The following is a 14,029-nucleotide window of genomic DNA, read 5'->3' on the forward strand; positions in this document are numbered from 1 at the left end:
AATGTGAAAACAGCGCACACACACACACACACACACACACACACACACACACACACACACACACACACACACACACACACACACACACACACACACACACACACACACACACACACACACACACACACACACACACACACACACACACACACACACACACACACACACACACACACACACCATCTTATCTGATGAGGGAAAAGCCATAGCTCTGGTTGCATGCTCTCCTGCCAGCCAAGCCAGGCCATCAAGGCAGGCCTTCCACTGAAAAGGATCCATGTTCAATCCTCTATGATCCCCCCCTTAGTCCCCGCCCCTTTTCCGGAGCACACCAGATTACTGATATCATTATAATGGACGGTCTGGCAGAGTGGCTGCGGTCACATTTAATTTGGCATGTCCTGATATCTACACTAGATAATCAGCCTTTACACCTGAGGGAGGGAGGGGGAGGGAGGGGGAGGGGAGGGAGGGAGGGAGGGAGGGAGGGAGGGAGGGAGGGAGGGAGGGAGGGAGGGAGGGAGGGAGGGAGGGAGGGAGGGAGGGAGGGAGGGAGGGAGGGGGAGGGAGGGAGGGAGGGAGGGAGTGTATCCAAAATACCTAGAGAGGTAGAGAGACAGAGAGACAGAGAATGATGGAGAGAAAGGTTGAGTGAGAGAGACAATGAAGGAGAGAAAGAGAGAAAGATAGCATGAGGGAGAGAGAGAAGAAAGAGAGTGTTATTCAGCATACACACCAAAGGGGCGAAGGGAGTCTGGCTGCACTTGTCAGATTTACATTCTAATGAGAGTAACCTACTTTAGGCTTCTCAGAAGACGCACAGTAGAAACTGATTCACTTGGACATCTCTCAACACTGATGAAACATTTAAAGGTGCAATCTGCAAAATGTTCACCTCTTCAATGGTCAATTTGATTAACAATACCTATTATATTCTTGAGGAAAATAATATGTGCCTCTCGAGCTTAGTACAACTGCCTTATAACAATAATGGTTAAAACAATGTTGTTCTCATGGACTGATCTCATTCATGTAGCTTTATAATAAACCAAGTGGAAGGGCTGTTGTTTGGCTGGAAAACTAGTTATGGATTGTTCTTTTAAAGGGGGGCTGGTGTTTGCTTCCTTATATAGTGCATATTTTTCGAATATCCAACACCGAGATCCTATAAATATGTCATTCTATGGGTATCAATATTGCACAAACATGATTTCCTATGTGATGACTGGGCTGAATGTACTGTATTACTGATGACATAATCTGACTTCATTCATTATACTTCAATACTATGATTTGATCAATACACAATCAGTATTGAGTCATCCCTACTGAGGTCAGTAGAATTGAAACTATCTTGTTTGTTTAATGTGAGGGAAAGGTTCCTATCAACTGCACCAGGATTCCTTCTCTTGCAGGCTCCTCTCTTGCAGAAACGTATTGGATATATAGGCTATTTTTACTATACAAGGTGCATTTCATTTACCACTTTATCCATATTGGCATTGTTGAGAAGAAGTGTCACAGAACTTCTAGCATTACATTTAGTTTGTGCATTTAGTAAACTCCATCTTCACCATTCTCCATCTAAACTATTCCTTGATTCCCTTGGAAAGAGTTTTATTGAAGACATTCAGCCCAGCTAAAGAAAGTTATTTATCAGTTGGTGGAAATGTGAATTCTTGTTTGAAAGATACTGGCATCTATGTTTTGCTGTTGCTCCCTCCCGCAGAATGGGCTTTCAGTCCTACAACAGATACATTTCCCCAGAGCAGTAGAGTGACGGCCTGAAATGCTATTTCCTTTGAAGGGCTTACCATACATATTTCAACTGTGCACTACCAACAACGCTCAGGGAGCAGAAAACACATCGCCAATCTCCTCCACTGCACTGCAATGGGATTCTATTCATCCAAGCTGAGCATCTATCCATTGTTCTATCAATGTATTTACAGTGTCTCTCTGTATCTCTCTTTCCACTCATCTGTCAGAGTTTAGGTCTAGAGACTTGAAAGCTACCATTTTGAAAGTGTGACGGAAGAAATCAGCATACAGAAATATATTTGTTCTTCACAAGAAAAAAATATATACTATATATGCAGTGATACATGCAAGTCAAGAAGCCCCTTTAAAGTGATCTTTTGAATTTAATGTTTAATGAAGATGAATAGAACGCAGAACAGGAAGGTTCTAAGAGTGAATAGAATAGAACCACTAAAAAAATGCAGAGTTCTTCGAACAAAGATCACAGGGTTGTAAAAGAAAAGATTCACCATCGGTCTCTTTATTTTCCAGTAGCAACTCATGCAAAATAGAGGAGGTAGATCAGAGGAATTCAGAGAGAGACCAACGTTTTTGCTCAATACTAATGAGATGAACACTGCCAGAAATATATCTATGAATATCTATCTTTCTGGAGAGAAAAAAAAAACTGTTTGAGTTCTTTCCCTTAATCCATTCCCTATCAGATCTAGGCTAATCATCACTTCACAGCCTTCTTGTTGCTGGAAACATCTCAGCTAATAAAACACATCCAACATCCAAAGACTCAGAGCTGCCTGAGCTGCAAAGCCAGTCGAAGCAGGTCAACTCTGATATTAGAAATGGACATCCTTTCCAGCTGACCACTAATAGTCAGTCGTTAACACATTATTCCATCATAACAAACTGAGATTGACCCAAAAACCATCATCGGTATCAGGAACATATCTCAGTTATGACTGATCAATAAACATGATTGATCAGATATGAAGGACACCATATACTATGTCTGGGGGCTCTGTCTGGATCAAACATCACTGTAGAACAGGGGTGTTCAAACCCAGGCCTTTAGGTCTACAGTACTGCTGCTTTTATTCCGTCCCTGGTAGTTGATTGATTGTAATTATATTTATTGAACTAGAGTTCACTCACTAGGACGTACACCACTGGCAAAGATTAAACCTAGCAGTGTAACAGCCTGGATTTGAGCACTCTGCTGTAGTTTGTGGGTTCTGATTAGACCATAGTTACTTTCTTCTCTTTACAAATAATCTAGGATCGGTTCTACCTAACCTCTGTCTTAACCTTCACCATTGTGATCTAAAGTACCAGGCCAGTATGGCTACACTAAACGCAGGAGTGTATACACAGACTGACTAAAGAAGGCTCGGCGCTAGGCTACGTGCTGACTGAGTTATCAGCCTGACAAAGGCTCTGTTCAACCATCTAATTTAAGAACTGCTTCTTCTCTGCCTAATTAACAATTTACTAGGCCATCAGTCAGCCCCTCCATTGTGGCATAATCAGCGTCACAAATCGAACCGATCGCACCGGCACTCTGAAATGCACCCTTTCATGAGAAGTACATACACCAGGACATGCAGCATTCAGTCTAGGTTGACTTGTCATTGTGTTGGATGTGCTCGTGCCATAACATGAACCCTTTGTGTCAAATGAACTGGTCCCAATAGGCTTGGTTAACTAACTCTGTGTCAGATAGGGTTAACTTCATAGACATGGTACAGTACTACACAGCATTAACCCTCAGTGTCAGATAGGATTAAGTTCATAGACATGGTACAGTACTAGATAGCATTAACTAGCTGTGTCAGATAGGGTTAACTTCATAGACATGGTACGGTACTAGATAGCATTAACTAGCTGTGTCAGATAGGGTTAACTTCCTGGACATGGTACGGTACTAGATAGCATTAACTAGCTGTGTCAGATAGGGTTAACTTCATAGACATGGTACGGTACTAGATAGCATTAACTAGCTGTGTCAGATAGGGTTAACTTCCTGGACATGGTACGGTACTAGATAGCATTAACTAGCTGTGTCAGATAGGGTTAACTTCATAGACATGGTACGGTACTATATAGCATTAACTAGCTGTGTTAGGTTGGACCCAGATATATTAAACCACACAAGTTACATGGTATACACCGGGACATGGAACAGTCATTCCAAATGGGCCTGTTTGACTTCAAGTATAAAGTTTCAACTCTTATATGTCACATACACAGGATACAGCAGCTGTAAAACAGTACCGTATATACAGGGTGAATTGACTTGACATGGAACCTGTCAGATAGGGTTGACATGGTACTATACTGTGTGTGCCTTGTGCCAGTACACATGACTCAGCATTACCTCTGTGTGTCAGACAGACATGCACTGGTCGGTCCTGATAGGGCTGGTTATCCTTGACTTTACATTGTGTGTACCTTATGCCAGTTTGAGAACACACTATTAACCCGATGTGGCAGATAGCGTTGATTTAGTTGACATGGTACTCCACTGTAACTAGCTCATGCCAGTACCGATAACATCGTATTAACTATGTGTGTCAGATGTCAGATAGGCCTGTGCTCTGCTGAAGCCCCTGAGAGTGGCTGTGCGTGTGAGGAAAACGAGATGGTCAGGCCGATCAATTAGCTAGCTCACAGAGCCATCCACCTATGTATAAACACCTGCTAAAGAGTTAAATGGTAATATCTGATAGAACAATACAGCGAGAGGAGCATCAGATTCAAAAGATATGATGGATACTGCCGATCAGGGGTGCAAATTTCACTGGGGACAGGGGGACATGCCACATTCTAAAATGGCATTCCCCCCCTCCCCCCCAGTGTTATCATTGGAATGTGATACGAAATTAGGCAAAGTGTGTGCTTTAGGACCATGCGGACGGCTCCTAGCGGCCGGGTAGGCTGTTTGGAGGGTTTATCCGACTGGATTAAACATTTTATTAAAAGATGACACCCCCCCACTTGTAAAACCAAAGTTGCACCCCTGCTGGAGATAGTGACATAGTGGATTGCCCCAGGGGTGTTCGTGTGGTTAGTCTGTTTGTTGGCTGTATCATATCTAAACTGAGCATCTGTTGCAAGTTCAAATCCCCAACCTGACAAGGTACAAATCTGTCGTTCTGCCCATGAATAGGCAGTTAACCCACTGTTCCCAGGCCGTCATTGAAAATAAGAATTTGTTCTTAACTGACTTGCCTGTTTAAATAAAGGTATAAAAAGAAAATAATTGCACAATGTAACTGAGGTTTTGATCTTGGATGCCACGCGTAGGCTTCTTTAAACGATTACGATACCGCTTCTGTCAGAGTGGAGTTTTTAAGCACACTAATAAATGTGCCACCAGTGTTGTGTAACTGAATTTTCAGTTGGAAAGGATATTGGCCCTACCCAGAAGAATCAGCCAAGGCTCACATTGTATGACCTATGTCGGTCAGTCGAAGGAGGCACATTATTTCTCATAGGCTGTAGCATCCTGGAAATTCTAATTCTAGTTATCCCTTACAAATTCTAAATTCCAACAGTCAGGCAATAACCCAGAAAGGGGATTAGAACCCTATAACCTAGAGAGGGGATTAGAACCCTATAACCCAGAGAGGGGATTAGAACCCTATAACTCAGAGAGGGGATTAGAACCCTATAACCCAGAGAGGGGATGAGAACCCTATAACCCAGAGAGGGGATTAGAACCCTATAACCCAGAGAGGGGATTAGAACCCTATAACTCAGAGAGGGGATTAGAACCCTATAACCCAGAGAGGGGATGAGAACCCTATAACCCAGAGAGGGGATTAGAACCCTATAACCCAGAGAGGGGATTAGAACCCTATAACTCAGAGAGGGGATTAGAACCCTATAACCCAGAGAGGGGATGAGAACCCTATAACCCAGAGAGGGGATTAGAACCCTATAGCCCAGAGAGGGGATTAGAACCCTATAACCCAGAGAGGGGATTAGAACCCTATAGCCCAGAGAGGGGATTAGAACCCTATAACCCAAAGAGGGGATTAGAACCCTATAACCCAAAGAGGGGATTCGAACCCTATAAACCAAAAAGGGGATTAGAACCCTATAAACCAAAGAGGGGAGTAGAAGCCTATAACCCAAAGAGGGGATTAGAACCCTATAACCCAAAGAGGGGATTAGAACCTGATAACCCAAAGAGGGGATTAGAACCCTATAACCCAAAGAGGGGATTAGAACCTGATAACCCAAAAAGGGGATTAGAACCCTATAATCTGCATGAGTTTCAGATTATATTTACTCAGTTCAACCATTGGTTTTTCTTCCACATAAACAAATATAATTTTCTTTGTTTATCCTCTTAGTCTCTGTCTACTGATTAGTAATGACGGGTTTGGAAGACATTGGCTAACCTTCAGGATGGTTCTGGGGCCTCTCTCTCTCTCTCTCTCTCTCTCTCTCTCTCTCTCTGTGTGTAAACAACACTGCGATTCATGAGGGCTAGCCTGCTGAGCCAATTAAAAGGGTTCCCCTGAAGAACTGGGGCTCATTAGGATTCACTGAACATTGACTGTGTCGCAAATGGAACCCTATTCCCTATATAGTGCACTACTTTTGACCGGGGCCTATAGTGCAGTATATAGGGAATAGAGTACCATTTGGGATGCTGTCAGTATCCTTCAGATTACCAATCTATGGAGACTTTCTGCCAATGCAATCGAAAACTAGGCACTAACTACGACCTCCTGCACACGTCTAGGACCAAGGGTTATTCCCTATGGAAGGGCATCATCTTGCTGGCCATTTAGGCACATAGGAAGACGGAGGTCTCTGGTGTCGAATGTGATTCTGTTACCCAGGATTTAGGTCACATTTCAAGACACTTGACTTTAAGACACACACCAATGAAGAATGAGCTACATCAATGTACAATCGTTGGGAAATTGCCACCCACTGCCTTTAAGCATTGGTTGTCACTGTGTGTTTTTGTCTATTATAGCACAGGAGATTGGTGGCACCTGCATTGGGGAGGATGGGCTAATGGTAATGGCTGGAGCAGATTCAGTGGAATGTTATCAAATACATCAAACACATGGTTTCCATGTGTTTGACGCCATTCTGTTGGCTCCGTTACAGACATTATTATGAGCCTTCCTCCCCTCAGCAACCTCCACTGTATTATAGCCATCAGAGACTTTGGAGAAGTATTCCCTCTGATGGTATCAATTTAAGAGCTATAAAACCTATTGTATACCGTACTTGAAAAAAATAAAAGTTGAATACTTGTTGTTACCTTGCTTTACAGCCAAGGTGCACAAACACAAGGGCAAGCTGAAGAGAGAAAAATACCAGGTTAAAAAAGGCTTCTAAAGTTTGTAATTTCCACTTTAAAATGATAGACTTGATTTGCCCTAATGACAAATGCATCAACCCCTACAAAAAAATCCATTCATTATAATCCACAAAACAATTCACATTACCCGTTGCTGCAGGATTATTTTCCTGCTGTAGCAAACCGGCTCAAATGAAGATCCTACATCTGTATATTCCTATAGCTATTGAAGAAGACTCACTTCCCACTGGGCAAAGACATCACCAGATCAACCTTCAATTCATTCAAACATGAATTCAATTTGAAATCAACCAAATCTTGAAACCTGGTTTAAATTGAGACAAGCTATGAGCATTGATAACGTCTATCAAATTACATTTAAAAAACGTAATTTGATGCAACGTGATAGAATGTGATTACGTTTAAAAGAAACTCTGGTGAAATAGCGTGAGAAGTAACTCAACCAATCTTTTCCAGCTGCAGCCAGTCTGGTTTTTTCATATAGCATAGAGTCACTTTTCCGTGCTAAAATGTTGTGTTTCCTTCCCCAACTGTAATTGGGTCTCGGTTTGCGTATCAGCTTAATGCCAAAACATATGTTGTGTTGAAGACAATCCTGTTGACTGCAATTGACCCCTGGGAGGTTTATCTCAAACCTCACGGGAAGAGTTCTGCCTCTGTTTCATTGGCCGTATGCCAGTCACGGCCAATCCAGTTTAGCCTTGCTGCATTATCTGAAGAACCTCAATTAGAGCATCCTGGGTAGGAGCACACACATGCAACACCTTTTCTCAGCACTATATTGATCCACATGGGAAAATGGTGGAGGCAACCTGTTTGTTCTCTGTCTCTCTCTCTGTCTCTCTCTCTGTCTCTCTCTCTCTCTCTCTCTCGTTCTCTCTCTCACTCTTGTTCTCTCTCCCTCGTTCTCTGTCTCTTTCTTTCCCTCTCCCTCTTGTTCTCTCTCTCTCGCTCTCTCTCTCTCTCTCTCTCTGTCTCTATGTCTCTCTCTCTCTGTCTCTCTCTCTGTCTCTATGTCTCTCTCTCTCTGTCTCTCTGTCTCTCTGTCTCTCAACCACATTGTTCATAATATGCCCCTTCCAAAGCTTTAAGATGCTTGACTAACACATTGGCAGAATGTATTGTCTTCTAATGGGAAACATTGAGGAGAATTCACTCACATATAATTTGAGCTAGGTAATAATAACCTCTCTCACATTCTCATAAACACCTCTCATACACACCTCTCATACACCCCCTCATACACACCTCTCATACACACCTCTCATACACACCTCTCATACACATCTCTCATACACACCTCTCATACACCCCCTCATACACACCTCTCGTACACACCTCTCATACACACCTCTCGTACACACCTCTCGTACGCACCTCTCGTACGCACATCTCGTACGCACCTCTCGTACGCACCTCTCGTACGCACCTCTCGTACGCACCGCTCATACGCACCTTTCATACGCACCTCTCATACACACCGCTCATACACACCTCTCATACACACCTCTCATACACACCTCTCATACACATCTCTCATACACACCGCTCGTACACACCTCTCGTACACACCTCTCATACACACCGCTCATACACACCTCTCATACACACCTCTCATACACCCCCTCAGACACACCTCTCATACACACCGGTCATACACACCTCTCATACGCACCTCTCATACACAACGCTCATACACACCTCTCATACACACCTCTCATATACCCCCTCATACACACCTCTCGTACACACCTCTCGTACACACCTCTCGTACACACCTCTCGTACACACCTCTCGTACACACCGCTCGTACACACCTCTCGTACACACCTCTCGTACACACCTCTCGTACACACCTCTCATACACACCGCTCATACACACCTCTCATACACACCTCTCATACACACCGGTCATACACACCTCTCATACACACCTCTCATACACACCTCTCATACACACCTCTCATACACTCCCTCATACACACCTCTCATACACACCGCTCATACACCCCCACATACACACCTCTCATACACACCTCTCATACACACCTCTCATACACACCTTCATACACACCTCTCATACACCCCCTCATACACACCTCTCATACACACCGGTCATACACACCTCTCATACACCCCCTCATACACACCTCTCATACACACCTCTCATACACTCCCTCATACACACCTCTCATACACACCGCTCATACACCCCCACATACACACCTCTCATACACACCTCTCATACACACCTCTCATACACACCTTCATACACACCTCTCATACACCCCCTCATACACACCTCTCATACACACCGGTCATACACACCTCTCATACACCCCCTCATACACACCTCTCATACACACCTCTCATACACCCCCTCATACACACCTCTCATACACACCTCTCATACACACCTCTCATACACCCCCTCATACACACCTCTCATACACACCTCTCATACACATCTCTCTCACGACTTCGCTTGTCTCTCCTTCTTTCCATCCAGGCTCTCTATCGCTGTAATCTCTCTCCTCTCTCTCTCTCAAACGCGGCCATACAAAACACAAACCGACATTTATTTCAAAAGCAGCTGCCATGTCTCATTGTGAATGTATACCTTTGTGATGTTTGATCATACCTAATGCAGCTTATATGCTAATCAAACTTTGTTATTCATGTTTCTGTGCCATCTTTTTTTCAGCTCTAATATTCCAAACAATGAATCCTGCTTCCTCATAACTGGTCACTTCAAGCAACCTATTTACAAAGATAGTGCAAAAAGTCAGCAAAATGTATATTTTCTTGCACAGTGTTGCCAAAACCCAGTGTTGCCAAAAAATAACTAATTGAAAAAATCCCTCATTGTTTGGTTTCAAAGCTCATGAAACTAAAGCATTCAGCTCCATATAATGGTTTTATCCATTTTTTTGTCTTCTATTGGCTTTTCTTGACAGGAATTAAAGAAAGAATCCCCAGAGCAACAGCTCAAATGAATTCAAATCAATGTTTCTTAGTCGCGTACACAGATTTTCAAATGTTATCAAGGTGCAGTGAAATTCCTGTGTTGTTATCTCCAACATTGCAATAATACCTAGAAAGGTCGACTAAAGAAATACACAGATAATCCAGAAAAAGTACCAAATTAAGAAAATTAAGAAAATTCAGGAAGAGCGATGTCAGAGATCAGAATTGAAACGTACTGTATATACACATAATGGTGTTATTCCAGGAGAGGTGGCTGATATTTGATCATAAGCTGTCTGAATGAGAAATTGCATACATTAAACCTGCTTTAGCTGTGACAGTTCAATAAACACACGACATGACAGCCTTAATAATGAATCTATTCAAAGAAGGCAGCACAATCCCACTGAAATATCAGCAGACATTGTCTGGCATTTCTTTACACTTGCTACTAGATCACAACAGAAAGTGAATGATGAATGAACCTTAGCTCATAGAACACTGGGGAGCATTCCAAGTTCCATGCCAATGAGATGGGATACAAATGAATGAGCATTAGCTGTGGGTATATCAAAAGGAATAAACAAACACATGGCTGTTTGATTTGTAGTTGTGGAATACAAACACACTGTTGTCCTCTACTGTAATCTGTTGCTTTCCTCCTATAATCCTCTGTTTTTAGTAATGAACAACATGAGGCCATAGGAGTGTACACGACATATTGCGTAAGCAGAGTGGGTTTGAATGTCTGTGTGTGTGTGTGTGTGTGTGTGTGTGTGTGTGTGTGTGTGTGTGTGTGTGTGTGTGTGTGTGTGTGTGTGTGTGTGTGTGTGTGTGTGTGTGTGTGTGTGTGTGTGTGTGTGTGTGTGTGTGTGTGTGTGTGTGTGTGTGTGTGTGTGTGTGTGTGTGTGCGTGTGTGTGCGTGAAGTTATGATATGCCCCCTCCTTCGACACACACACCATCCAGTCATTACATGATTCATTTTACTGCTACATGATCACCAACACAAATCTGGATCTCTCCCGACCCGCATTCATTAAGAATCACCTTCCCTCTAAACCCTAGTGCCCCCTGTTGTCGCACTGGTTACAAACATAGCCCAGGCCACCACTAAACCATTAATTATGGGTAAAGCAGTTGGAAAAGAGCGATATAATCCGACCGGCATGAGCATTAAAGCAGACCATCTGCAGACTTCATCAAAGAGCAGCTCCTAATGGCCATGGCACAAACCGCAAAAAATAGAAGATACGAGCGAGGCGCGAGGTTGCTAAATCCGCTCGAGCATGTTGTTATTCCAAACTGTGTGTAAATATACTGACGCTACTGTCCCTTGGCCATAGACTAGTGGTAGAATGTCATATCTATATAATCATTATTGATAACATCAAAGTCATTCATGGTGTGAGGATGTGTTTTACGGTAATCAACTAATGATGACTAGCCAACATGAGATATAGACCTACTAATTACCCCCTTCAATGTTCATATTCAACGTTATTGATCCAATACTGTCAGAGCTAGATTAACATATATTATTATATTTTATAAATATATTGTTTTATGAAGGTAAGAATAACGCAAATATAATGATAACTTTTCTTTCAAAAAGCACTTATTCAAGTTGCACTATGTTCACCAAGTCGAAATCCATTGAGAAATTTTTTCTCTTAGTCCAAACCATCCAAACAACCTTCCGTTGATTTCTAGGGGTTCCGCGCGCTCTCCTCCAAGTTACCTCCTCAAGGTAGTAGCGTGCGGAGGGCATGACGGTGCTCGATTTCGATTGTATTGGTGTCCTAATTTACAATCACGTACCTGTATCATTCTAGTCAATGCAACCTATAATCAACTTTATGGGATGTTGCCTGTGTACTTACCCTCAACAAGACTGGTCTTCATGATTTTTGAATACATCCAGTAGTTGAATAAATCCAACAGATGAAGCCTGTTTGCGGAGACTGTATATCCGCTCTTTAGTTGCAATCGATAGATAATTGCAAATCCAGGGCACGGTGTTGTCACGGACCTCCCAGTCACCGTTACATTCAAACTTTAGCCGGATGTTTTCCTGCTGAAGCCGACTGGAGAACAACGTCTCCGGCTGGAACGGCGCAAAGTCATCTGGGCCAGTGGGAGCGAGACAAGAAGTGTATAGTATCCAAACTCAACCGACACACAACGTAGGCTACGGGAGCGCAGAGCGTAGAACAACACCCCAAAAGGACGCGCGAACAATCAACAAAAAAACACACAAAGAGCACTAAGTTCCAAAATTGGTGACGTCTAAAAGAGACAGAAGAAATCAGAAAGGAATCCATGGACAGGCTACTGATGTACACATCCTGTCTGATTTCGAACTGACTGTATTCGGAAATACATCTATATGTGTTTGGATATTGACTGCACTGCCCAGCGCAGTACAACATGGGTTTGCATGGGGGTCGCATAAAAGAGAGGGCGGTGCCGTGAGAGAGAGAGAGAGAGAGAGAGAGAGAGAGAGAGAGAGAGAGAGAGAGAGAGAGAGAGAGAGAGAGAGAGAGAGAGAGAGAGAGAGAGAGAGAGAGAGAGAGAGAGAGAGAGGGGTTCAAAGCTTAATGTTTTATGGGTCTGGATCAGGGACTGCGCGCTAATGAATGTTTTAGAAGATACGGGTGGTTTGACGTGCGGGGAATCTGTTTAGGATCAAACATGCTCAAGAACGCACATGCATACGAAAATACACAACAAAATACACCTTGCAGGTGAACGGCTAAGCCTACTTATGGGACAAGGCATAATGGTTGGGAAGGGGCAACGCAGTTCTGATCGAAAAGCATTATAAGTGGAAAAGGGATATTTGAGAAGCAGCATTTTCTTGAACATGGTTTTAATTTCCTTCCTTTAAATATACAAGCCTTTGTTATTACATTAAAATGTAGTACACAATTCTAGTCTGATAGAAATCTCCCAAATCGTCATCACCGTTTAGCATTCGCCAAATTAACCATCAAGGTAAAATGGAGACCGTAGTTTATTGTTTTATCAATTTGCGCACCGTCATTGGGTTACAATTACACAACGGTAGTAGGGTACACAGGAATGCACAAAAAGCTTGAGGGGATCATGCGAAACGTTTGAGTGGATGCGCCCATTACACCTATTTGATGTAATAAAGACCGTAGTTAAAAAGTGATTGAATATTAAGCTCCATTGATGCATGCATGCTGCGGAGACTGATTGGACCGAGAAAACAAATTCCCTTCGCTGTGCACTCTGCAGGCTAGATGTACTGAAACCCAAGGGAATTAGATCAGTACCGCCCGCGCCGTTATTTCTAAGTACCATGCGCCTCCTAGCGGTGGGTCAATGTGTAGTTGCCACATGGTAAGGATGTCCTTTCAGCCCATGCACAGCACCAGCGCAGCTTCAGTGGTGAAAATGCTCTCACCATGTAGCAGCCTAGGCTACTCTTGGGGCAACAAAGTGGATCCAGTGCAATTGAAGCTTCAGATGTCATAGTAACATACATGGCGTTTTTTAGTACCCTTTCTGCTATCCATTTGTTAATGGAAACCAAATGCAGTAGAAGATGCAAAGGACATGATGAAATATGAATGCAATTGAGCAATCATCTCCTGAAGCCTGTGGGCTAGCACTCTGCAAAAAGTGATTTTAGTTTACACTTCTGACATAGTAATTAACTTGCAGTTCCCTCCGTAATTATTACGACAGTGAAGCATTTTTTATTCTTTTGGCTCTATGCTCCAAAAGTTTGGATTTGAAAAGATTGGATTTGAGAAGGTTGGATTTGAAAAGGTTGGATTTGAGAAGGTTGGATTTGAAAAGGTTGGATTTGAGACTGTCAGCTTTAAATTGAGGATGTTTTCATTCATATCTGGTGAACCATTTAGAAATTACAGCAGTTTTTGTACATGTCCCCTATTTTAGGGGAGCAAAAGTACTGGGACAAATAC

The 14,029-nt window shown here is 42.9% G+C and overlaps 1 protein-coding gene across 1 annotated transcript in view; it reads right to left on the reverse strand.

Moving 5' to 3' along the window:
• Positions 1-12,498, reverse strand: part of LOC124035282 (reticulon-4 receptor-like) — a 94,303-nt gene extending 81,805 nt beyond the window's left edge. Inside the window, exon 1 of the mRNA XM_046348737.1 lies at positions 11,954-12,498. Coding sequence (XP_046204693.1) covers positions 11,954-11,990 — 37 coding nt within the window. The 5' untranslated portion in view covers positions 11,991-12,498. The remainder of the gene's footprint in view (positions 1-11,953) is intronic.
• Positions 12,499-14,029: the final 1,531 nt, after the last annotated feature.

Source organism: Oncorhynchus gorbuscha, linkage group LG05 (genome assembly GCF_021184085.1).
Source record: "Oncorhynchus gorbuscha isolate QuinsamMale2020 ecotype Even-year linkage group LG05, OgorEven_v1.0, whole genome shotgun sequence".
In the NCBI taxonomy this organism is placed as follows: Eukaryota; Metazoa; Chordata; class Actinopteri; order Salmoniformes; family Salmonidae; genus Oncorhynchus; species Oncorhynchus gorbuscha.